The 27,014-nt window shown below is 41.6% G+C and overlaps 1 protein-coding gene across 2 annotated transcripts in view; it reads right to left on the bottom strand.

The window, feature by feature from the left end:
• The window catches only part of EPHA4 (EPH receptor A4), a 135,161-nt gene extending 118,355 nt beyond the window's left edge, over positions 1-16,806 (bottom strand). For both annotated transcript variants that reach the window (XM_068544353.1, XM_068544354.1), the window contains exons 1-3: positions 16,682-16,806; positions 13,549-13,616; positions 8,764-9,427 (exon numbers count right to left, since the gene is read on the bottom strand). In XM_068544353.1, the coding sequence (XP_068400454.1) occupies positions 8,764-9,427; positions 13,549-13,616; positions 16,682-16,772 (823 nt within the window). In that variant the 5' untranslated portion in view covers positions 16,773-16,806. The remainder of the gene's footprint in view (positions 1-8,763; positions 9,428-13,548; positions 13,617-16,681) is intronic.
• Positions 16,807-27,014: the final 10,208 nt, after the last annotated feature.

Below are 27,014 nucleotides of genomic sequence, written 5' to 3'. Positions count from 1 at the left end.
GCATTAGTCTGTCTAACATCCTAATTATTGTTTACATTGCCATTTGCCTTCTATTAAGAATTGAATAATTACCCAGCACTTCATAGTTTAAAAATACAAGCAAACAGGATTATCTGGGTAATTAAGAAACTGTACCATAGCTTTGTACTGCTGTGGAAAATATCTGTACACGTAGGGGAAATGATAATTATCAATCGACTTAACTTCAAATGGTATTTTCAGGATTTTGAGCAATTGGAGATCTGTGACTTATTAAGAAAAGGTTTAGTAAGATCACCTTTGAGAAGTGTGGGTCTGTTTAAATCCATTCTTAGAAACAAGACCCAGATAAGCAGCTGAATTTTCTCATCCACTAATGACACGAGAGAATATACCAAGTACAGAGCCTTCTGCTGTTCTTTAAGCCCAATAATCCATCCCAAATGGACTTTGAACAGCGTCACCAAATTTTGTCAGGCCACGTGGAGCTACACCAAAGCGCTTCTACATTTAGATGTTGTTTTAGCTGACCCAGTCCTTCCACCTAATTACACTGCAAAGTCTGGCTATTCTGCCCTGTGAATCAGTTCGAACTCAAGACTAATTGAACTTCAAAAACACTTCATGCCCAGTCCTCTTCTTCTAGTTTATAGACTACATATGATCACGGCCTTCTGAAGACAGTGCTGTTCTCAAGCAGAAAGTGAAGTCTGTCGGGTTAAATATAAGTGTGCTCGCATTACCATTCTAAAGGAATAAAGCAAAGGTTAAGTAAATTTGGAGACACTGGGTGGGATGGGAAGACAGGAATTCAAAAGGCAATATTCAACCCGAAGCGAATATACATATAAGAATAAGGAACAGAATTAGAGTCACTACGCCTTTGAAAGATATTTATCTGGGACATAAGTGAAAATAAGAGATTTTAATCATGATTCTAGGCATGAAGATGGTTGTGTCCATTCATAGATGAAGGACACTAACACAATGAAAATACCGATGGTGATTTGTACATTATACGCTTTCAGTATCTACTTGCTGAATGAGTGAATAGGTTCCAGCCCACTAGTGACCTAAAGCCTATTTCTGGAATTTCCTGAGATCTTAACAAATCTTTCTCCAAGAGTTTTATCTTTTACTTGACAATTTTTTAAGCCCTTTGTTGGACCACTTCTAAACATTCCTAGCATAATCTGAATAGTGCCATCTCCTCCCTCCTCAGAAAGAACAGCAAGATTCCAGCTGAAACTGTCACTAAACAGACAAGCCAAGGGATTCACCAAGACTAGGTTCCTTTCCAAAGGTCACAATAAAATGAGCAACGGGACCGTGGGTTGTTTTGTAAGGGGCAAGGGGCCCCGGGGAGTGACAACCAGCCACACTGGGTCGGGGGGAGCGGGGAGGGTGTGGAGTTGTGTACAAAAAGGGCCCTGTGCAAATACCCCACTCTCCGCCTACACCCCCAATCTCTGGAAGCATTCAAATCAAAACCGAATTAATTTGCATGGTGTCTAAATCATTGGGTTCTGCATCAACAGAAGGAGATTTTGGCTGGAGCTTCCAAAGGAAGCCCTCTAGCCTTTGTGAAAGGGGGAAATGGGTGTCCTGTTTTGCATGAGGGCGCATACAGAATATGCAAATGAGGAATCTGCGGCCTGCAAAAGCAACCCTAGGCGGACAGCTGACGACCCGCATTCACGCAGAAAACGCTCCGTGTCTCCAAAGGGAGTTGTCAGCGGTACCAACCCGATTGTTTCCCCAGAAGCCCAAATAGACTCTGAATATTCATAAAATGTCCATTTAGTCATGGGACGATTAATTACTCTCCAGATCATGGGACCCAGTGACCTCACCTGCTCTCCTCCCCCAAAAGCAGCTCAGAGGTACCAGCTGGAAGGGGACACACTGAGAAAGGTTTTAGGCCCTAAGTGAAAAAGATACAGTCTCTCAGGGTCCAGGGGCCAGCTGAGGCCTTCTTTAATCATGCCTTCTCGCAAGCACAGTAAAACTTAAGAGAGCACTGAGGCATGTTATTGGACACAGATAAACCGTTTTTAAAAAACTAAGGGCTACAAATTACTGCCTAATTTTACAGAAACATCTAAAGGGTTGAATAAATGTCATTCTTCTAAGCTACCTAAATCTCCCAGATTCTGAAAGTTTCCAGAGCTTTCTTATTTTACTTTAAAGTGCCTACAGAAGACAGTACACACTCTGTACCTGCCAGAAAAACAAAAAGCTGATGGACCAGTGCAGCGGTTCTCAAACTTTTTGGTCTCATGACCCTTTCTCACACACTCAAAAAAACTGAGGATGCCAAAGTGCTTTTGTTTATGTGGGTTAAAGCTACCAATATTTACCATTAGAAATTGAAACTGAGAGGAATTTATTTAAAAGTATCGATAATAAACCCATTACGTGTTAACACAAATGATATGTTTTAATGAAAAAAATTACTATATTTTATGAAACAAAATTAGTGAGAAGAGTGACATCGTTAATGCCTGGCTTAACAGAGGACAGCTGGATTCTCCTACTTGCTTCTCTATTCAGTTTGATGAGATGAGCTATCACATATCAGGTAGCCTCTGGAGAACTCCATTCATGAGAAAAGGGGAGGGAAAAGGCGAATGACATATTAGTATTAAAGTTTTGACCTTGCAGACCACATGAAAGGGTCTTGGGGAACCCAGCTGGAACACACTTTGAGAATCACTGCAGTAGGCTGGAGAACAGAGGATTTGATCAATGCAGATAAGAACAGCCATTTCATACCATCCCCTACCTTTGCATATGTCACCACTGCCCTCACCTCCCCCCCCCAAAAAAAATCTACTTCAAACCCTAAACCGGTTTCCATTGTTGGACAGACAGTGACCTAATAGCCCATACTGTCACCATATTTCTATCGAACAACAATAAAATTAACAATAACATTTTCCACTTCATTAGTGCTTAATCATTCTGGGCACTGTGCTAAACCCTTTGTACATGCATGCTTAGATGTGTGTATCATACATAATAACATACCACTGTCAGCAATTTGCAGATGTAAACTTGAGGTTAGGGAGGTTAAGTTAGTGACCATGATTGCACACCTGGTAAAGCAGCACACCTGGAAACTAAACTCAAGTCTCAAACTTCAAAGGCAGGTCTTAGCCATTTTGTGCTAGTAACTATGTTAACTCATGGGATGCAGAGATTTTTGAACATTCAGATCGTAGAGATGGTTCATAAACATGATGAAAATAGTTAAGACCCAACTGAAGTAGGAATTACAAAAAAGGACCTCATTAATACATGAGTCACATGCAAAGATTCTGATATATCATGTTGACTCCATGAAACATTACTCCACCAAATAAATGTTTAATATGAAACAGGCCACAATACCTTATGCATTTATTTATTCATTCATTCAATGAACATTTAATGAGACTCCACTATGTTCCTTAATTGTCAGTGGTGTTACTTGTCTGGTTATCCTAGACTGACCTCCACATACATGTTCATGGTCAAGAAGTTTTACTAAATTCACTTCTCCAAGATAAAGCCAAAAAAATAACAAAGCAAGGTTAATCCAATTTTTTAAAAAATGTACATGTATGATTTACAAATTAAAGTATTTGTTTAAAAATATTACCAGGAAAAACTAAGACACCCTAACTATAAACCAACAGGGAAAAAAATTAAAGTATGATATAGTCATACTACAGGATATTAATTATCAATTATGAAGGATGAAAAAAAGTTATATTCTCTAATATGGAATGATGTCCATGACAAATAGTCAAGCATCTTAAAAACAAGATGACAAGACGGTGATTCCATATCTATAATTTTTTAAAATACATGAATATAGATATATTTGCATTATCTGCCAAATCATAAAGAGTGGTAACTCAGAAATAAGTTGGAGTAAAAGAGTTTGAAGCATACAGTTCTTTGGTAATGTTAAATTCATTAATTAAATGCAAAAAAAATTGCCCCCAAAAAACCTAAGTATTAAAATTCAATGATGTGAAAGTCAAACATGTATCATGACCACCTCTGTTTCATGCTGTAGTAACTGAAAAGCCATTTAATCTGTCTTTCTCCTAAAGACTCAAGTCTTAACAGAATAATTATGTCTTAATTCCTTTTTGAAAAGTACAAGGAAGTTCAGTCAGATTAAAATAAATCATCAAATCTTAAATACCGGATTCAAAAATCCCTAACTGAGGTAATTCCTACGTGGTGCTTTGGTGAATCCAAAATAGAGACCATTGCCTGATTCACACTCACAAAAGAAGCCTGGTCACACGTAGAAGGGAAAATAAAAAAGTATAACAGAAAAAGGACAATAATTAAACCCTGCTCTTCTCAGATGTAAAGAATCATGTCTTTCAATGATCACAGCCATGCTTCAAAGCCAGAGATAAAAGCAGCCATGTGACTTAAGCAATTGATTCTTAAAGACATGATTCAAAGGTAGAAAAAAAATTTCAGAAGTGGAAAGGATATAACAGTATCTCCCTGAACTATATTTTAAACGCTTCCTTTCCAGTACTGCGTTCTCCTATGGTCCTTCTATAATATATTAGGAAAACAAAGTAATAATTTTTGTTTAAACACAGCCCTCTCCCTCTTTTCAGAGCACAAATATGAAATATTTCTATTTTACAGCCATCAAAGCATTTCTCTATCGTTCTTTCTCAAAAGAGCTTTTAATAAGATACCTTTTGCTGATATGAAGGCATCATATATGTAATGATATATAATATAGGTCCTAGATATATAGGACCCCAAACAATTTACAGCAAAATTACGTATTTAAGCAAGGTTTAATTCCTACCTAGCTTAATTTTGTCACAGTTGCGATTATTTGGCCTTAAGTGACTCCAGAAGAATGTTCTCTTTTCATTAGTATTATTTTTACCCATGCTCTCTGAAAATATTGCTTATTAATCTTTCACAAAGAGTAAATCTGTGACTTCCCTTTCATTTTTCAGCTCTTTAATTAAGCAAAAAAATACGTTAATAAAGAATCTTTTCCTCTCTTCCTCCTGCTTAATATTTCTGAGGTAATAAAACAACCCTGTAAAACATCTGGAACATTCCCTCCTGGGGGGGGAGGGGGTATGTGTAGGGGGAGGGGGGGACATGTCTGAGGAGGATTTTGTTTCCTTTTTCCTACTAACTAGAACAGTTACTTATCCGCTGCACCCAATCACTAGGCAAGTTCAAACTACTGCCAACACCAGGCAGACATTCTCCTGGAGAAGACAGATGAGTGGCTACACTCTTTTTTGTCCTGCTGAGACTGAGCCAAATCATTTCAGAAAATGGTATTCCAGAGCAGAATGAACTTGCAGCTGCTTCAGAGGGCATGCCCGCCATCACCCTGCCGCTCTTGACACTTTTGACGCGGCTCCTCACCTCCGTCTGCATTTGCATGTACTGCTTGGAGGTAAGAACTCCAAGAGGAAGTGTAGTCCTGTCCCCAAGGTCCCTTGAGGACTCTGGCCCGATGACCAGGGTTAGATGCAAACAACAGCACACCCCAGGCCCCCACCCGCCCTGGCCATTTTTGCCCAAGGATCTTTTGTCAAACATTTAAGATCTTAATCAATCTTCACTCTGACCTCCCAGACCCCAAGGAAGATGGATGAGGAAGTCAGTGACCTTTCACCTGTTCTTCTATTTGTCCTGCCACAGCAGACCCATTGAAAAGACAATTGGGGAGGAACCTGCTGCCAGAGTTCTGAAGACTTGCCCATTCTCCTTTATATCCTTTCTTAAGCTCCCTTTCCGCCCTGGTCTTTCTTGTCCCACTTCCAAATCACTTTTCTTTCACTCAGAAGAACGTTCTCTTTCCTGTAGGGGAGGGGAAAAAAATGACACTCTCCAAATATCATTTTCAAATGAATGTTATTCTTTGTTAGGGCAAAGGCAATGCTTCCTATCTTTGTCCTTGACTTCTAAGAGTGGTTGGAAGATGGACTTCCCTTTTACCATTTTAACTCGACACCCTTAAAATTCAACAGCTATGACCTTGGTAAGAGCTGAGTGATAAAGGAAATGTTAGCATTAACATCAGATTAATGCTTTATGATCTAAAAGGTGATTTTTACCAATTTTACATCACTATGTCCTCATAGCAAGTCTCTAAGCTAAGTACAATTATTATCAACCCATTTTATAGATGAACAAACCAAGGCTCAGAGGGCTTAAGAAACATGCTCAAGGTCTTGCAGCTAAGTGACCAAACTGAGACACATTTCCTTGTGTCGATGTTCTTTCTGCTCTTCCTAGATAATCCTGATACTCCAGTAATGATGGCACGGATGGAGGAAACCATTTTCATTACTCTTAATATGTTTACAGTCTTGAGTTATCCCTAAAAATTCTCACTCAAATTTGGAATTTAAGAATTCTTGTCATTCAAGTTTTTTCTTCCTCCCTAAATTCATCAGAGATTCTTACCTGGTAGTCTTAAATACAAGCAAAGTGCAAGGTTTTGTGCAAAAAGTGTCTTCTTGAAAGATTTAATCATTTTACAAGTAGCAAAGAAAATACCTGGGTAGCAAGAGTGCAGAGAACAAAGATTCTCAAAAAGCTTAATCAACCTTCCCCTTCCATTAAATATCTCGCCTTGTGTTAGGGACAGTTTGCTCAGAAATGGACTGGACCTAAATCATGAAGCCTCACCCTTTCCATGGACCATATGATGATGAACTGGATTCCCAAGGTTATTTCCATAAAGCCAACCACTACCATGTTCAATTGCCTTTACATTCACTTCCCCCTCCATCTTTTTCTCTTTTCCTTCTAATTTGGGTTGTAAAAATGTCAAGGAGTCTCACGGTGCAGCAATGTATGAGTTACTGGGCTCTGTGACAATTGGAAATCAATGACGTTAGATACAGAGAAATGTACTAATGCCAGAAGCATGAACATTTGAGCAAGAAATGGAAGACAACGTGTGTGTGTGTTTTTAAATATATGTAAGAATCTTGAAATGTAAAGATGTGCAAGTCCTGTCTTACAAAAATCAAAAAAGGCAGAATCATTTACTCTCAAATGTGATGCAAGGTCACTGCCCTATTCATTTCACTCTTCCTGCTATGATGATTGTAATTTCAGTGCCAGTAACAATGCACTCACATATTTTCTAATGTTAATACCAGAATCTACTTCAGGGTTTCCATTTGGTACAGCTTACCTAGTAGTTGCCAAGTCAAGAGTTAACAAAATGGCAAGAAATCAACCTTTGTAAAAACAAAACAAAACAAAAAAAACCTTGAAATTCCAACCTTTAAATTTTCAAGTTCACAAGTCTACCTTTTGACTCCAGGTCAACAGAAAAGGTTGCCAGCCTTTATTCTGTTTTACTTTTCAATGCAATTAAAAGACAGTCATTGTTAGCTATGCCTAGAAATAACTATAGCAGATCAAGAATGACACTTATGAACTCTGAAAGGAGAAATGCATAACTCTATGACACCAAACTACTCCACATGCAACTTTCTTTAGGTTATAACTGTTGATTTCCAATCAGTCAAGTGGATTGCTCCATAGTTAATCCCACCCTGTCATTAAGATGGTTGAAATGCCAGACAAATTGTTCGGCAGTCAGTTATTTCGGGCTCTTTAATCGCCAAATCAGATGAACCATGTGGCAATGTAGTCTACAGTTCAACAATCACCCTGAGAAAAGATTAATCTGATCTGTTCCAGAGGTGGGACCAAGAGTTACACGCTTTAGTAGTAATCATAATAAGACTGGCAGCAGCAGACTATTAATAACCACTGAAAGTAAATACCAAGCAAAAATAAAAATCTTGGAATAGCTGCTTTTTTTTTAAGCCTTAATCCACACATGACATGAGCAATCCATATAAATGTGGATTACCTCCCAGCCCTTCCTCAAACACAAAGCTGCTATAAAGAAAACAAGTTTGCAAACTCCCCAGAAAGGCGAAATAAGGGAAGAGGGAATTGCAGACACAGAACTGTAGGTGAGAGGAAAAAAAAAAAAAAAAGTCACCTTAGTAATATGATAAATAGTAATTAACATGATAAAAAAAATCTGGATTTCTTCAGAAACTCAATAATCAAAATGGATTACAGTTTACTATTGCCTCTGACCACAGATCGAATAAGACTCTTCCTAGCTCTTTATCACATCCTCAGGGAAATCAAGGTCTTTCATCAAGATTCATTTCACTTGGAAACCCTATCAATGGGCGCTCAGTGGAAACATAAGGCACTTGAAACCTTGTCACTCCACTTCGCTGGGCCATGTCTACACTGGTCCACAAGGCAGGAAAAACTGGACTTTCCTCACACAGCTCAATTTTAATCAGCAGGAGGAAACTGGAACAACAAATCCTAATTCCACATTTAAATCATTCATGTACACATCCATACGAGGAGAGATGTTTACCGACAGGAGAACCATGGTTCGAAAATGTGTCGACCCTCTTTAAGTAAGGATCAATCAAGGCCTTTCTTCAGCTTGTTCATTTACATCTCAGAGGGCACATCAAGCCGGTGCAGATCTGAGTGCCTGTGAGCAAATGTGTCTGGCCTTCTGCTGATTACAGCAGCACCATTTATTTTGTCAGTATTAGAATCGTCTTAGCTTTGCCACCTGGAGCTGTAGCACTTACTCATTAGACCCCTCTGTCCCACCACATCCCACAGGGGCTGCTAATTACTGGCTTTACTCCATTTAGTCTCATCTCTGATTCAATTATGTGCACTAAGCCCTAATGAAAAGTACAAGATGGCTCTCCTTACCTTGGCATTCTCCATTCCGCTCTTCATGCCCGGCATGGCATAGGCAGTTGCCAATGGGTACCAGCCATTCACCATCTGCCCCGCAGTACATTTTTGGCACATCCTTCTCTTCTGAGTTATTGACACAGGAGCCTCGAACTTCCACCAGGGAAGACGTATCGGCCCCTGTGATGGTGTCTGGAAACTGAGCCAGATTGCGAACGGTGAGCGGACACTTCTTGTAGAACACTCGGACCGAAACCAAGGCGATGCAGGCCCCTACATCCTGAAACGCCAGATAGAACCCCTTTTTGCTCAGTGGCCCTACATCCCGGATTTCCGTGTTCAGCTTCATGATTCGGTCGCCAATGTCCACCTGGGTGAAGCTCTCGTCGGCAGCGATGGTGTCAATTTTGGCAAACTGGCTCTCTCGGATGAAACGCTCCTTGTCGTTGTCTGATTCATAGTAGTACAGGTTAAACGTCTCCTTGCAAGTGCCCATGACACCCGGAAGACTGTTGCAGTCCCTCAAGGTGAACTTGATCTCAATGTACACCCTCTGAGCCCCTTCTCGGGGGATCCAATCAGTTCGCAGCCAATTATTCTGGCTGGGCTCCATCACGTTGCACACTTGGTAGGTTCGGATTGGCGTATTTTTTTCATCCATAATACTCACTTCCTCCCACTGCAAGGATCCAAAGGAAATGTATCGATTACAAAAATTTCATCATACAGTGATTTATCAGTTCTATTTTACCCTCATAGGACAGAGATGATTTTTGTTGCAATAAGAAAGAAAGCTACCTAGCACTAATTCCTCACCAAGATGATATTATATTGGGAAAGTATTTTAATTTTCACTCTTTTGCCTCAGATCCAGAGGTTTTGCTGGATTGGTTGCTTTTGAGTTCTCAGCAGTTGCTCGTTCGTGGTGGTCTAACAACCTCAAATTCACCTATTACAACTGCTACAATTTCAAGTGACAACAGTTCAAACTTACTCATAAATGAAAAAACTAGGATGTGTATTGTTTCAACAACTGAGCAGAGACCTGCAAATTAAGAGCAGGAAGTGCAGAGTCTGCCAAAGGAAGACAATTATCAGTCAATGAGTGGCGCTCCTGTCAGAACTTTGCTCTCTAATACCTAAAAAAAAAATGTCTATTTTTTTTTTTTTTTGGCGATGCCACTACTCTTTAAAGGGGTAAAGAAAATCTCACCATTCTGGTTTTGGTAATCCTGGGAAGATAGAGAGTAAACTTTATGGTTGGATTTCTCAAATACACTGTCATTTATAATGGTAGAACACTTTTCAAGAACATGTATTCAGTCAAAAAGTTTGTATACTGTTCTTATTTTTAAAACAAAGTAAACACAAATGCACACGTGCATTGCTTCTAAATAGTCTGTGGATATTGAGAATAAAATAGTAAGTGGTATTTATGAGTGAAAGCCCAAGAAAATTAAAGAAGGACAGTAGGGTTTTCTTTCAATCTACTTCCTAACATAGAGATTCTCATAGTGGGATAATCTGAGTTCAGCAAAATTCACTGTGACTAGCGTTGTAGTTTCATTCTCGCTGTGGCTTTTAAAATAATCCTAAAAGCAGCAAGATTAATTTGGGGCTCCTACCAGACTGATAGGCGCCCTCCAATTCTTCATTAATATCTACAGTAATGCCTTTATATAGATCTGGTATAAATCAGCTTAAGTATCTAACACATGAATATAATTAGAAGAAAAAACGTAGTTTAAAAAAAATTCGTATTCTATAATAGCTATACTTAAAGCTCCATTCAAGCCAATGAAGTACATAGAATCATAACATATCTTTTAACAGGTTTCCCATCTGTGCATTGGAAAACTATTAATGGATGGAAATGTTACTATGTGAAGGGCCATAATGCATAAAATTCTGTATCCCTTTCATCTGCCACCATTACGAAAGTTTTAGAACTGGGAGAGTTAAGTGCCCTGTGGTGATTAAAATTTCTTTTTATCCACTAAGCAATAAATCACCAGTAATTTACTTATTTGGGGGAAATTCATGTAAATCCAAAAATAGATCCCCACCTTCAAAAAACCTACTCAGCATGCTTCTCATCTCAGAACAAAGGAAATACGGAAAAACACATTTATCAATGTAAATGAAAGCACATAGGGATATCTCCACAGTTCATACACATAATTCAGGTCTAATTCGAATTTTCCAGGCCGAACTTAATTGTCTAAACACATTGATCAATTCAGCAGAACAACGACAACTCTCCCCTTAGTTTTGCATTTTACAATCAGTGTCAGAAACTCAGTATACGCCTTTAAATGAACACTGCCAAGAAATTAGGTTTTTGCTACAATGTTGCCATCAGAAACCATCACTTTCCATTATTTTCATGTTCTGCTTAGCTGTTCTGATGGAAAAATGAAAGAACAGTGAGCACAATTCATTTTTGACCTGGTGGTATTGTCAAATAAGGTTTCTTTTTCTTTTTAAAAATAACAACAACAACAAACAAATATATGTCATTATTGGTCAAAATTATAATCTCAAATTTCCAGCCAAGAAAGATGTGAACTGTTCTAACAATAAGTAGAGATTTCAGAATAATCAAAAGATTCAAATATGCTTTTACACTCAGAAAGACTTTTTTAAAGCCAATCCACCCCCTACTTGTTAGATATCCAATTTACCCCTTCATTCTAGGCCCAAAAAAGTCTTCTTTATTACAAAATCTAGAAATTAATTAAACTTTATAATTTGGCACAATTTCTCAATGGCTACTATGTATTTTGGAAGGACTAATTCTATTATACACAAATAAAATTTCATTTCTTATGTTTCATAATAATATTTAAAACATTACACACATGGTATTTAAGGAAAGGGAAGGAGTACATTCTATATTCAGAAGTCCACATTCTGCCCATAAAAGGTTCTGGGTTGCGTACAGTCAGCTATGAACAGTATTTTTTTTTTTTTTTTAAGGGACATGGAGACAACCAAAAGAAGTTTTGTGTCTAGAAAAAGTGGCCAGGTGCTCTTTCAACAGTTCTCTAGGAGCTGGGGTGGGGGGAGGGAGATGTCTGTAGCATATTAAGTTGCAATAAAAGCTTCCCAGAAACTAGATAGACCATGAACTGTACTTGAAAATGTGTTACTCCTTGCTTTTCAATAGGTCACATGTATATTTAGTGTAACAAGTCAGGTCCAAAATCATACTAGATGTATCCTCTCTTCAAACTTGGGAACAGCCAGTAAGAAAAATAAGGCTCATTAATTTTTTTAATGCAAGTACTGATACCTTCCATCCTCAGTTTTGCCAGCAGTTGGAATACATTCAGCCTACAGAGCAATACCTCTGGTGTAGCATGGGAAAGCCTCCTTGAATCAATGACCTTTCCAGGGTATAGGATTAACAAGAGTCTGACTCTCACAAGATAAAGCTGTACCTTTCTTCGCATTCAAAGGATGAGGGCAATTGCCTGCAATCAGCGGTGAATACAGCCTGTCTACACTGCCAGAGACCTGCCAATCACTCTCTCTCCCTTTAAAAAAAAATGGTTTTGAGGGCAGACTAGAATTTTTCAGCAGAGACCCAACCAACTGCAGTCAAGTTCAGGCAGAAAAACAGGAAGGCAGGACAATCTCCATTTTATTTCAAATGGATGACAAGACTTGCTTTGGAAAAAGCCTAAAATTTTCCATCCTTGCCTTGTCTTATTTTTGAAGCCCATCTTCTATAACAGTTTCTATGAATCTTTATTTTTTTCAATCCTTTATTGTTTATTCAATGGCCAGGTGTGAAGTGTCATACTGGGTGCTGGCATTACAATTTTTGCCTGATAAAGACTCCTAATCTTTCACCCCCATTGCTTTTAATCGAATGACTCAGTCATAGAGACTATCAAGCCTGTAAAGGTAGGATGATATGCTTGATTTTTAAAGGATTTGAGAGTTTCAATCTGGCAGATGCCAGAGTTACACATTGTACTGATTTCTTTCCAGAGCTGATTCATTCTGACCTATTATTAAGGGGGGAGGATGGGGTAGGAGAATGTGGCTATTAACCTAATTCTATTCTCATGGCAAATTCAAGAAGAAAGGAACAGTGACGCACTCTCTCATACTCTATAATCCAGCCTCCCCAATCTCCAAAGATCCAAGATTCCAAATACTTTAACTTTCACATTTAGTAACAACAATGCCAAACTTGGGGCTTTTTTTTTTTTTTTTTTCCTGCATAGATGTTGCCCTTGATACAAGTTCGTAAGGCTTTCTCTCAGCGTGCAAGTGAAAAGCAGCTGATTTAAGATTGTCATAGCAAGTTACAGAGCCCCCGCTGCTCACACACAGAACTAAACCTTCTCCTTCTCCTGGTACAATTAGAAATGTTCTCTCCCTGGTATTTTTATTTATTCATTTTCCTCCTCTGGAAATAGAACAATTGCTCTAAAATTAACCCTGTCAGGACTTCATGGCTATCACAGCAATAGGCATAAATTCTAATTTGGTCCCCAGATCATATTTCTTGTTGGTGTTTTAGTCTTAAATAGGCATCTAAGGCAATGCCTCCACCAATCTCCTAGTTCTGAAACCCCTTTTTGCCCTTTTGGATTCCAGTTCTTCCATGACAGAGCTATCCAAAGGGAGTATAGGATTTCTCCAACAAAGCATAATTCACTTCATAGGCCATGGCGGAAATCTGACCCCCGGCCACAATCAACAAGAATCACGCCATTAGGACTCTCAGAAAGTTGCTAATCACTCCTTTTTACCCTGTGGATCAGAGAGCAATTCGGAACTTACCCCTCCTTCCAGAGGGCTTGCTATCCACCCAAGTTCTCCCTGAACAGATCTGGAATCCAGTAAGGTAACTGCAAAAAAACAAAGAAAAATAGATTAATTTCCAATTGCAAAAAGCCAATACTACGAAAAACCATTTGCCTGAGCGTTTCCATATGTGCCGAGGGTGTGCATATCCAACTCTGATCAAAACCTAAACCCGGTCTCACTTATGTAAATAATCATTACTCACTCGATCTTCTCCCCTCTTCAAATCTGCAGGTTCTTATTTATTTAACTTGCTTAGCATTTAAAATTCCATCCCAGGACTCAGTTGATTCTTTTTCTAAAAAGGATGAATTGAGAATCTCAAGTACAATTCAAAAAATAAATATATCTACGTAGGGCAGTTACACTCCCAAGCAAAATCTGCATTCATCTCTGTCTGGTATCTACTAGAGTTATTTGTTTTTGCAAGTTTCAGATGACCGCATAACTCATCATCATGGTGACAGAGCCACAAGTGAATTCTATCAGAGAGTACTCAAAAAGGTCATGAAAAGGCTCTCTCCCCTACCTTTTTTTCTTTTTTTTTTTTCCTCCACCACCAAATAAATAGGCCCTGGATGTGGTATCCGCCGCTTTTTTAAATATCAAAGTTTCAGAAGGGGGAAATGGCAGACGTGTGGAATTAGAATGCAAATACACTTAAGTATTCTCTTTGGCCTTTTTGAAGACAATCGGAGACTCCTTCCCCCAAGAGGAAATCACTGGTTTAAATTTTAGTTGTGGAGGACTGCCTAATAGATTTAGTATGCTTGTGCTACACCTAAGAGTATGCACCCAAGCTTGGGGGGACCGGGAGGGCGGCTATACAGCGGTCGCACCCCGCCCACGCTGGAACAGACCTAGGCACCGAGAACATTGAAAACGACGCAATGAATTCCTAAACTCTCCACATCGTCTTTCCCACCGAGATCTGCAGGCCTGGGGGTCGAAAGGCCCAACTCAAAGGAACCACTGGGTTATTAATTTGATCAGGGAGGCTGGCTCTTCAGGCGGGGGGAGGGGTGGGAAATGGGAAACCTTCATCCTTGGCTCCTGCGCACCCCAACTCTCAGTCTCGCCCCCCGGCCCCTGAATTCTGCCCACCTCTCCTCTCATTTCACCCCGACGTCAAAGTAGTTAAAAATGAGCCTCTTTCTCCTGATTTTCCCGAGAAGCCTGAATTCCTAGCGTCTGTTAATTATTTTAAAATGTAGAGCCTTCCCTGGGTCGCTCCCGCCCGGAGTTGCGCCCCCCCTCCTCCTTCTCTCCTCTCGGTCCCTAGAGAAAAGCCCGCTACATCCATTTGGATTTATGTAAGGTGGATTAGGGACACAAAGGGAACAATAAGACCCAATTTACAAAAAAAGGAAGGGAGTAGAAAGGGAGGGTAAAAGGGAGAAAAGAAAACGTGATGGGAATAAAAAGCAACAAAATGAATTAATTTTTAAGAGGGAGGACAGGTCGGAGAGGGGGTGACCCCCCTCCTTTCTACATCAGCCTACAGCTCCATCAGCGCCTTTTTTGTCTAGGGCTCCCAAGTTTTGCTCCCAAAAGAAAAAACAAGGGGAAAAAAGGAAAAAAATCTCTGCGTTTGGTGCAGAGAGGTCTTGGGGACGTCCTAACAAGAGTGCGAAGTAGTCAGGAGAACGGGGGATCCACGATCCCGCTCAGAGGAACGACCCCGGGGACCGAGGGGCAGCAGGGACCGAGATGGCCCACGTCGGTAGGAGAGAGGAGATCGAAAGGGTGACAGAGCGCCTCTTTCCTCCCAAGCCTTGTCTGCCGGCAGGTGTGTGAATCTCTGGGAGCTTGCGTCTGGCGAGCTCTTGGTACCGCCTGCCCAGCCAAGGCTAAGTTGGTTTTTGGCTCCCTCCTTCGGAACAGGGAAAATGATAGATTGTAGGGGGATGGATGCACGGATCCTGGAGAGGTGGATGGACGGATGGATGGATGGACGGACGGACGGACGGACGGACGGACGGATGGATGGATGGAGGAGGGTGGGGAGGTGACGGAGTCGGCGAGCCAGTTGCGCGCAGGCTCGAGCGCGAGCATCGCCGGAACATACGCGCACACAATCGGGGCACTCGAGCACAGGCACACAATTGTCCGCGTCGACGCGGGCACCCGCGCACCCACAGACACCCATATGCGTGCGCGCGCATACACACACGCACACGCAACTAGCCTTTCTCTGAGATCATCAGAAGCTAAATGATCAACCCCCATCTCCCCGACACAGACACAGACACACACACAGACACACACACAGACACACACACAGAGCCCTCCAGCACGTCCAAACAGACGTGCATAAAAATGAGCACCCACACTGATCCAGTTGGTCCGGCACGTTCCCTCCAAACTAACCCGGTGTACAGTTCTAGGGGCAAAAAGCTAAAACTCGAGTACGTTCAGCTTGCCGGCGGGTTCCCAAGGTCTGCGGGGTGACATGAGGAGCTTGGGGTCCCCTAGGCCAGCAATCGCACCCCGACGGCGCGGGGCCCGGCGGGGAGAAAGGTGTCTGACGCCGGGTGCTAGCAATCAGGTCACCAGCGACCGGCGAGCGGCGCCACGACCGCTGCGCGGCGGAAGCCCGGCAGCCAGGTCCCGGGAAGCGCAGGGCTCGGGAAACTTTGCAGAAACCAGAGCTCGCAAGGCTTTCGCAAGAACCCGAGAGCACACCATACCCTCAAGGAGCTAGCTCCAGGCTTCCGTTCCCCCTCTACCTGGGCTGAGTGGGTAAGTGGGGGTAGAAATAGGTCCACAAAATTTATTTATTTATTTGTTTTCTTGGCGTTGTCTCCCGTGCATCCTCTCGGGGCACCTCGGGCTGCCCTCGCCGGTGGATGCCGATAAACTTTGTCCTTTCGCTACAAACTTGGGCAACCTCGCCACACGCACAGGTCACCTCCCCGAGGCAGGCTGCCCGGCCGCTCCCCGCCTTCCCTTCGCGGTTCCCCTCGCCCCAGCCCCCTTGCTCCGGAATCAAGGCGACCGCTCGCGCCGGGATCCCCCTGCACCCTCCGGCCTCGCGCTCCCGGGGACCATTCACCCGCCGATCTTCGCCTCTCTGTCCCACACCGCAGAAAGGCCGCCCCATTCTTACCTTCATTCGCGGGATACACCCTGGAACCGGTGACAGCGTCGCAAATCCCAAACAGAAACGAAAAGAGGAGGAAATAAAAAATCCCAGCCATGGTTCGCCGGTGCTAACGCTGCTCCTGCCGCTTCTATCCCAGTGGAATAAATGCTTAAGTTAGGAGTGCAGCAGGCTGAAGACATTGCCAAGGGGGTGGGCCCGGCCCGTGACGTGCACCCGCCAGTCCGGGGCCCGCAGCCAATAGTAGCGCAGAAAGGGTGGCCTGGCCCCGCCCCCGATGACCAGAGCCCGCCCCGATGCCCCGCCCCCTCTGGGCTCGGCTGGGCGCTTGGTCTCCCCGGGATTAAGGGGGCGAGTTCTGCCGCGTCCCTCCCCTGCTGGAGTGAGGCAGCGGGTCCCCTGATCGCATCTCAGCGGTCCAGCCCCTGGACGGCGGAAGGAGCTTCGAAAGACTCTGAATTGGTTGGGGGAAGTCCGAGGAAAGGTTGGGAACCCCCTCTTTACGCCTCGGGCGGTTTGAGATGGAGGAAAATGCTCTTTTATTGCAATAAAAAAAAAGTATCAAGTTGACCTGCCTCTTTGCTGTTGCTCTTTTCTGAGGGTCGAAGTGTTGGCGTCCCGCGCGCCCCGACTCGGGCTACACGTTCACTCCTGCGCGCGGCCGCGGCCACTCTCTGCTACCTGGCCCCTGGCCCCGTTTTGTGTCTTTGTGGTGCATCTCCATATGAAATGCTCTTTGGGGAGAGTTTTGTGGCTTGATTACTGCTTTTCTTCCCAGGCTCCCAGCTGCCTGGAGAGCGGTACCTAATCAGTCCCCAACGTCGAGTGCAGCCCTCGGCCCGTCTCCAGAGACTGAACGAAAGACTTTCTAGCAACGGAGAAGCCCCCGCAGGCCCCATCTCCGCTCTCAGCCGTGGAGGGAAAGGCGCTTCCACCTCCGCGGCCCCGGGACAGGACTCCCCACCCCGGCAAGCGCCCAGAGATGGCCTTGGCTGCCGGGAACCAACTGTGTGTTCCCCGTGGGGAGTCCCTGGAACCGGGCCTAGCAAGTTCGGGGCCCCGGGGGTAGAAGCGAAGAGCTGAAGTGGAAGTGCGGGGACCTGCTGCAAACCCGAGCTCGGGGGATGCCCGGAGCCGTTGCTGCCGCCCTGCGCTCCCGTCGCTCCCCTGCGCTGGTCCGGACAGCTCTCGCCGCCCCAGGAGACGGTGGTGAGCGACAGGACCCGCAGAAATCCGCGCAGCCGCCCCCGCCGAGGTGCTGCGGGTGTCACTGTGGGCCTCCTGGGGGCCCAGGCAGCACTGGGCCCTGGTTTGTCCCCCGATGCCCCGGACGCGGGCGCAGCCAACTGAGCGCTGCCCAGAGACCGCAACGCAGCAGGCGGCCCGGGGCGCGGCCCCCGACGTGACTCGGTGAATTTCTCCGGACGTTTGAAGACGCCCTGATTCCTGAGGAGGTCTCCCTCCTTCCCTCCTCCCAAACCGCCCCTCTTCTGGCTCCCCACGGGGTAGGACCGGGTTCTCCTCCCGGGCCTTGGTCCCAGTGGGAAGGCGACCGCGGGGAGATGGAAGCGCCTTTCCCTCTCCGGCGGCAGCTCATCGTGAACCAACCGCGCCACCTGCCGGCCAGAAAAGGGAGTGCGAGGCCCGCGCGGAAGGGCGAGGGGACAAAGCCCGCACCACGCAGTCCGCAGAGAGTAGGTGTGTCCGTGGGGTATCTTTTCATCCACCCGCCCCTCTCCGGAGCACCCAGGCCACCCCTGCGGAGTGGTGGCGGATGGCCGTGGAGAGGGCCCGGGAGTCCTGTCGCACTTCTCGCCAGCTGGATTGCAGAAGACGAAATCAGAAAGCGTTTCAAGGAGAAACTCTTAGTATCCCAGGGGTTGCCTGAGTAGCTGCCATCCCTGAAATAGAAATCCTAGAGAAAGAACGAGGGGGTGTAGGGCGGTGTGGAGGAGAGAGCAGATCGCGGCCACGGTTTCAGGGCATTGGCCTCCGTAGCACATCGTGTCTACCCCACTCGTGCAAATTCAGACCCGGGCTAATTAGATGGGCAACTTTTACTTGAGCGCGCTTGGCGAGGCGCTGGGCAGTAGCTGTGTGAGTCGGTGGCCTAGAGGGACAGCTTGTGCGGCTCCAGACTTTCTGACTTCTCCGTGAAAGACCTGCTGAAATGTCACAGTCTGAGGAAGTGGATTTCAGTTATTGTAGCTACTGATTTTACACAAGTAAAAAGGGGGAAAGAAATGCACGCGGGGGATATATATGTACGTGTGCGTATAAATTATTTAAAATTACTGCACGAAGTCCTTCTAAGGAATGCATTTCTAGGTTCTTTCATGTGTCTCCCTGAGGTTTATTGAAAAAGGAGATGAATATTGGTCCCTGTCATTCTGTACACAGACTCAGCGGAGAAAAAGAGTAATCCGAATTATTTTTAAAACGTTTTTAAACAATAGTTGCTGGTTGCCTCTCTGCAAGATTTGAGTGCTGCATGTACGGGTGGTTGAAATGGAAAATCGACTGGCTGCCTCCTTAGAAACAGTAAAATTTCTAAAACATGAACCATTCCCCCCACCCCCCACCGGCCCGGTATATGCACACTGATTATTAAAGTCTTTCTAGCCACAGCTGCCTGAAAGCAAGGTTTCACTTGCTAGGGGACATTCAGTGATGTCCGTCCCCTTTTTTCTTCCCATTTCCCTTTTCAGGACCCAAAGCAGCCCAATAATCTGGAGACCCAAGAGGCAGGAAATGCTAACTTGGGAAAACTGAATTATAACTACCTCTTTATAGCATTTCTGGGCTGAAGATCAGAAATGAGCTGTTGAATACTGAAGTATTTAGGATGAAAGTATACAATAGCTTGGATTTCTGTAGAAACATTCCAATAAAAAAAGAAAAAGAAAGAAAAAGAATAAAGGAATAAATAGATGAAACAGAATTGGGAAATTTGGGGTATATTTTTAAGTGCCGAATAATAGGACTCATGAATTCATTATACTATTCTTTCTATGCTTATGTGTGTTCAATGTTTTCCGTAATAAAAGTTATAGTAGAAAAAAAAAAGAAATGAGATGCTGAAAATTCCTCTGTCCGTTGTGACAACCTAGAGGAAAAGTGTTCTAATCTAACAGACATGATTCCTCCTTAAAAACAGGACAAAAATGAAAAAAATGATGGTGGTCCTGGTCCACCATCTATGCAAACCCCCTACTTTATTGGAAAACGCCTTGGAATTTTCAGACGTTTGAGAGTATTTGCAACAAATCAGTCACTCAGTGAAGTCAAAAGCATACAATAGAATACCACACCAAAAGCACCTAAAATCACCTACTTTTAGTATAAATTAGCTTGACTCTTTAATAAAACTAGCTTCCCAACTGCTGTAAGAAATTGAGAGTATTTTGAATCCAATAAGAGATACGTCAAAACATATATGCTTATAAGCTTAATGAAAATAATAATTCAATAATTTGAAATTCTTGGTATAATTTTTCTTTTTGTACAATGCCTACCATAAAAACTTGAGCTACAAAGTACATTTTAAATGCTTATTTGAATTAAGGTTGAATTTCAAAAGTATCTGTAATTTGTAAAGACATTTCAAAATAACACCAAGTATCTTAGGAGTTTCTGCATCTAAACGGAGGACCAATTTTACCAAAGTAACAAGAACCTTGGACCTTTGGACAAAAAAACAACAATAAAGCGAGGGCATGGAAGACTAGAGAAAAGGTTAGAATGAGAACAGGAATCCACTCTGCCTTTTACTAGACAATCTGCCAGATTTTCTAGCTAGTGTAGCTGGACTTCCCTGGACCTTGGTCTCTTTATTAATAAATGGAGTCGCCAACAGTGCTCCAACGACTCCCTGTCATTGCCAGAACCAGGATTTTCAAGACTGACATCCCTAGTTTAACATTCTAACAGTTCTTTTACTAGCTGGGTGTCTTTGTGTAAGTTACTTAACCTCTCTGAGATATGGTTTTCTTATCTGTGAATTGTAGATAGTTATGTGATTCTTCTAAAAATTGAACAAATTTTGTACAGCACGTAGTATGGTGTCTGGCTCATGATCAGTAGCTATTATTACTTTCAAATAATATCTCATTAAAAACTATTCATATTTTTAAATATGCAAACATTTGTTCAGCTCGAAACTTCCCTTCCATGAGGAAACCAGTCTCTGTGATTCACCTTTTGCTCTCCATGAGAGGAGAAGGCTTTATTTCACCAACTCCTGGAGTACGTAGGGGAAATAAATTCTAAGTGCTTCCCTTCTTTCATTGTTGATTTATTACAGCTCACACTAAACTCTTATATCCTTACATGATTCAGTGGGATTTGAACCTAGGGATTGTAACTGTCTTCAAATATAATAGTTTCAAAAATAATTAAATGAAACAAGGTGTAAGGAATAAAAAATGTCACCACCAAGTCAAGATATTGGTGATAATGAGTAACCAAAGCTCTAATGAAATATCAACTTTTGTCAAAAAAATGCTCCTAAGCTTAGCTACAACCTGAAATATAATGACCTAAAACTATAGTTGGTGGGCTTCTTAAAGCTCCCAGGAAACTTTGTTGGAGATTTTATCTTTTGATGTCGAGGTTTTGCTGCTATTTCTTATGCAAATAAGAAGCAGGCCACTTGTTAGCCCTTTACACCTCAGTGGGAAAGAGAGCCACGGAACTCAGGTCTTGACCAGTCAGACGGGTGAGATACTAAGACACAGGAAAAGACCTTCAGAATCCCTGAGGAAAAGGACAAGAAAATAAGGATGGGGATCTCAAGGGGTCAAGACTTTTCTGAAAGTCTGTCTGGTACTGTATCTGAATTTTTGTTCAACTCAAACATTACTCAAGTGCCTACTATGTGCCAAAGACCACGTGATTAAGATGTGAATGTTGTCTTTTCAGCCCTGGGCAGGCACGACACCCACCGCATGGGGGTGGGGGAACCAAACAGAAACCACTGGGAAACTTTTGTTCTCCTGGGAGCTGTGGAGAGGGAGGTGGAACGAGAGGAAGACACCCACCCAGTTCAGTCCTGCAGCAACTCTAGATATCCAGAACTAAACATTTTGCAGAGACAATGCACCTTTCTTCAGGAGAATTCAGAGGAGATCACTTGCATCTGTTTTTGGCTGCCCTGGGAACGAGTCAAACATCAAAACTATTTGATTTTTCAGGCACGAAAGCCATGCCCGCGAAGAAATGTAGAATGGTTTTTACTTGGAACCCTTTGATACAACACCTAGCAAATGGTGTTCACTCATTCTTACTCAAAATGCCAATGTAAAGCTGCAAGTTACAGCCACTAAATATTCTAGCTATTAAATATTTTAATATTTAATAGCTATGTTGATTTATGATTATTAAAAGAGCTTTGGAATTACAGTTGTTTTATGATGAAAAACTAATGATAATATATATGGGGATAACATAAACTGGAACTTTTTTTTTAGCCCCGTTAAAAGAGAAGTAATTATCTGGTTAGAGAACCAATTTCTAGAAGCAACAGCGACTCCTCCCTTTTATTTTTTCTTTCTGAAAAACCATATGTAATTGCAGTGAAATGCTGTAAGAAAAATAATAGGATTGTGAACATGATTTATGCTTTAGTGCATAATGAGAATGGAAGTTGAGAAACGTAACTTTCCTTTCCCCTATAATAGTCTAAAGCATTTACAGAGTGCTTGTGCCTCCAATATTTATTTTGTAATTTCAAAGATCTCTGAATATTCTAAAAATGTCTTCAATGACAGATATGTACTGTGGACAAAAAATTGTTGCCTGCCATTTCAGTAAACAATGAATACTGCTCACCATCAAGTCATCAGCCACGGCAGCTGTCCCCAACGGTGCACCCTGAGGGGAATTCGGGATGCAGAAAAACAGGATACTGGCCCTAGATAGTTAAGATGCATATCAAAGAAATAATTTCAACATGCCCAGAATCTTGCATCTTTCCATACATAGAAAAGCCATCAAATGATTAACTTGAGATGTCTGCTTTTTGTGATTAGCAGTAATCTTTTGATGTTGGATTACATGTTTTGTTTTTTTGGTGTGTGTGTGTGTTTTGTTTTGTTTTGTTTTTTTAGCAAAAGCTCCTGTATATCCTGGCTCCTCTCTTACCTCTTTGGAACAGTTCCTCAGAGCTTTCTGAGAGGCTGCTTTCCCGGCCTATAGTCCTTGGTAATGCCCGGATAAAACATAATTCTCAACTTTTAGTTTGTGTGTTTCTTTCAGTCAACGGTAAAATATAAGTTCTTTAAATGTTTATTTAATTAATGGAACTTTATAACCATATTTATAGAGGAAATATTGTTTTTGAAATTATGTTTATATTTTATTTCTTTAACCTAATCATTTATTTCAATTAATAAATAAGGAAAGCCTTTTGCCTGCAAAAGATTATGCCTTTTGACTGTTTATTCAAAAGGACTAAAGAGGAAACTCAGCCAAAACTCCAAGAAACATAGTATAGGCTTTTTTTTTTTCTGAATTACAATACTACTTGAGTCCCAACGTAAATCAGTAAAACCTTATTAAAATCAATTGAACGTAAGTAAATTCCCTATATAAAGAAATAAAGTGAGGTTCATAAACATGATTTAGTTAGAACTGTCATTATTTGGACCTAGAATGTTTAAAAACAATGAAAAATTCATATAAAATAAATGCTAACTCAGGAGTCTATGCACAAACCTACATCATACAACTTTAAAATATATTAAGCAGCCCTCTTTTACTTAGTTATATGTGGAATTACTTTTTCTTAGATCATGCCTATATCTGCACAAATAAACTGGCTGAAATTCAGGCCAACAATGAGTTATTTGAAGTAGGGAGGTGAAAAGAAATTCAGTTAGTAACGGATCATTTGACTCAAATTGACATTTAAAGTATATCAGTTGGACCATTTGGCTTTTCTCTTATTCAATTCTATGTGTATGCACCCCAAGTTTTCTTTTGATGGGGCAGTCAGAGAAGAAGTTAAAAGTTAGGCATTAAAATGCAGAGAATGGTAGTCCCATGCCATTTATTATTTAAATTTGTGACTCTATTAACACAGCCTTTGAAGAAGAACATCCTTAAACATCTCTAGCTGGATTGGAAACTGAGTCATCCCAGTTTGGGATAAATCTTTCTTCTATATAGAATATTTGTACCTGATAAATATTATAGGATTTATCTCCTGAGACTTGATGCTCCGCTCTGACATTCGGGATTAACATGTGGGTTATGATATATGGCCTGACGTCTAAGTCTCTATCTCTTGCAGCTCTGAATTAAAACAAATTTGAACCAAAACATGCACAGGTGATTATGAGATGTATTCCAACATGCATTAACTTTAAGAGTGAGGTCCCATTGCAGCAGCTTTAATCTGCCTATTTATATTACATAGACACCTCTCAGAGGTAATTGGTCATCGGCAGGAAATTAATCAAGTCTGTTCCATTAAATGGTCAGTTTACTGCAGCTCAGTAAAGCTGGGGGCGGCGGCGGGGGGGGGGGGCGGAATGAATTGGGAGATTGGGACTGACATATATACACTATTGATACTATGTATAAAGTAGATAACTAACGAGAACTTACTGTATAGCACAGGGAACTCTACTCAGTGCTCTGTGGTGACCTAAATGGGAAAGCAATCCAAAAAAGAGGGGATATAGGTATACGTATAGCTGATTCACTCTGCTGTACAGTAGAAACTAACATAACATTGTAAAGCAACTACACTCCAATAAAAATTAAAAAAAAAAAAACTGGGCTGCATATCTTCATGTGTCTCATTATGTTCTCATCTGAAACTTTTATAGTTTTCAATCAGATTATTATCGTTTAAAATACTTTGATAAATGCCCAGTTGTGCCCATACTGCTTAGCAGGCCACCCTGGTTAAGTGACTCCAAGAACTAAAGTTACAATGCAGAAATCACCGCACAGATTGAATTGCCAAGGCAAAGAGGGAATTCAGGATGCTCTGGGTCTTGCCATTTATAGTTTTCTTTAGCAGTTATTATGCCACTTTACAATATGTATTTATGTGTTATACCTATCCATCTATTTATAAACTTGGGTATTTGTTTTAAAACCTGACTTCGATTAAAAATAAAACTAGGTGGCTTTAAAGCTTCTCAAGGCTGCTAAGGCTGGAAGGGTCTGTGGTTTAGAACCTTCCTGTTGCTGTATTCTGATTGAATCTGCTCGGCTCTCTGTTTTTTCCATGTCCACCTACACACAGCTGCCCATCTCCCGGCAACCTTTTTGCTGTCAGTCAAGTGACAGCCTTGGATGGAAGCTTTGTGTGCCAAGGCATCCTGAGGCCCAGCACTACATTTAGATAGAGAAGGGGTGGGGGGACATAACTAATTCTTCTCCAAAAGCTGGTGACGAGAGCCTACCAGAGGGAGGGTTTGGTCCACAGTCCTTGAGAAACTGCTTTCTCAAACACAGGCAAAAATGCAAACACATACATATACCAAACTCCCACATCTGTAGCCCAGCAATGTGATGTAATAATCACCCTGGGAAGGCAAGCATTCCAAGGCTTGTTGATGCAAAGACTAAAGCTCCCTTGCTGAATCCTTTTTGGGGACCGGTGCCCAAGAATAGTCCTAATTTCTCTCCTAGTTTCAGTGATCAGAGGTTCTAGCTTCCCCTTTCTCGGATTGATTGATTCTTAGCTGACCTGTAAGTACTAATATCTCTTCATAAAATTACTTGGGAACATTTGTTTTTGCTAATTGGAAAGTAGCCGGAGGAATGTTATGCTTGAGACTTTGCGCAGATTGCATCTTGTATAATGTAATGTCTTAATATCGGTAGGAGGTTGCATTCTACAATATGAAGCCCCGCTATTGAGATGTTTCTATTTGTACAGTAGATTACTTCTCTGAAAAGTCAGATAGGTCATTAGCACAAATTAAAATTCCAATCTCTAGAAAGAGAGACTGGATTAAGACGTAAGCCTCATTTTAATTACTTTGTTTTTATTTGGTGCCATCTGCATTCTGATTATGAGTCTCTAAAGCTGAACATCATATTTCCTGATCTGCTAAAGTTGCAGGATCTTTAAACAAAATGTTCCAAGTTTACTCTAAAATCACTAGGAGCCCTGATATTCTCTAAAAATAAACAGATTAATTTTCGCCTTGTCACAGGAAATAAAATATATTTGCCTCTGTTTCGATTAAGGTACATACCACCTAAAATATTTAATACATTATAACATGGTAATATATTATAGCTTACTTTTTTGCATTAGCTGTACTCAAGTTTTACTTTTACTATGTTTCTATTTTTATTTTTTGTTTTCTTGGAGATAAGAAGATATAAAAGTAAAATGCATGAAAGGTATAAATTTGAATATTATAGCTTATCATCTTGTGTAAATTATCTGTTTTGCTGTGGGTCTGGGAGCACTGCCGCTTATAACATTTGGGTTTCTGGTCTACCAGGCAAAAGGCAAGCAGTAGTTTTTCAGGGGCAAGAGTGTAACCAATAAACCTGAGCAAATAACTTTATAACCCTGGAGCTTACTTGGGATGTTAACACAGATGGTTGGCAAATCCATGGGGAATGTTGAGCAAATGTTTGATTCACCAATGCCTTAAACCTGTTGAGTGCAAAGCTAATAATTACCACGGAAATAATTTAGTGATTCTTTTTTTCTGAACACAGCTAATCTTCAAAAACAGTGCTTCTTTTGGTACTTAGTATAAAAAAACAGAACAAATCTAAATGTAAAGAATTCTGGAAAAATATACACACATGAAACTAAGAGTTGCAAAGATAGAAAAGCCTTAAACTTTTAGAATTAAAGCCACATTATTGATTATTCTCAGTTTACACCATCCTTCTTCAAAGATAATTTACCTATTTATAATTCTGTAATATGTTTTGCTCTTCATGTTCTGATGAAATTCACATGCATAATTTAAATCTAATATCACTTAGAGTTCAACTTTTTTTCCAGTTGATTAATTTTCAAACTGATGAAATTGGTGAGAACAAATGAAGTAGTACTCGGAATTAATATTTTAAAGCTCTTGGAAACCCCCAATAAATTACACTTGGTTGTGGATAGAAATGGGCTTTCAGTAAATTGTCTTGGTAAGATAATGCCAAGAATAATATTGGTCTTTAGAATTCAATTTGGGTTGGTTTGATGTATTTTAATACAAAGTGTGCTTGGAGATTATCTGTACAAATACGCATACACATAGGCACAAACTCACACAAGCCTAGAAATACTCTTGGCAAGCCACTGAGGTTAATTATCTCTATAAAGAATATGCTTTCGAGTAATACCATCTTGCCTTCT

The sequence above is a fragment of the Eschrichtius robustus genome, chromosome 5 (genome assembly GCF_028021215.1).
Source record: "Eschrichtius robustus isolate mEscRob2 chromosome 5, mEscRob2.pri, whole genome shotgun sequence".
Taxonomy (NCBI): domain Eukaryota; kingdom Metazoa; phylum Chordata; class Mammalia; order Artiodactyla; family Eschrichtiidae; genus Eschrichtius; species Eschrichtius robustus.
Note: the sequence above shows the minus strand (reverse complement) of the source record. Positions and strands in the feature narration are given on the sequence as shown.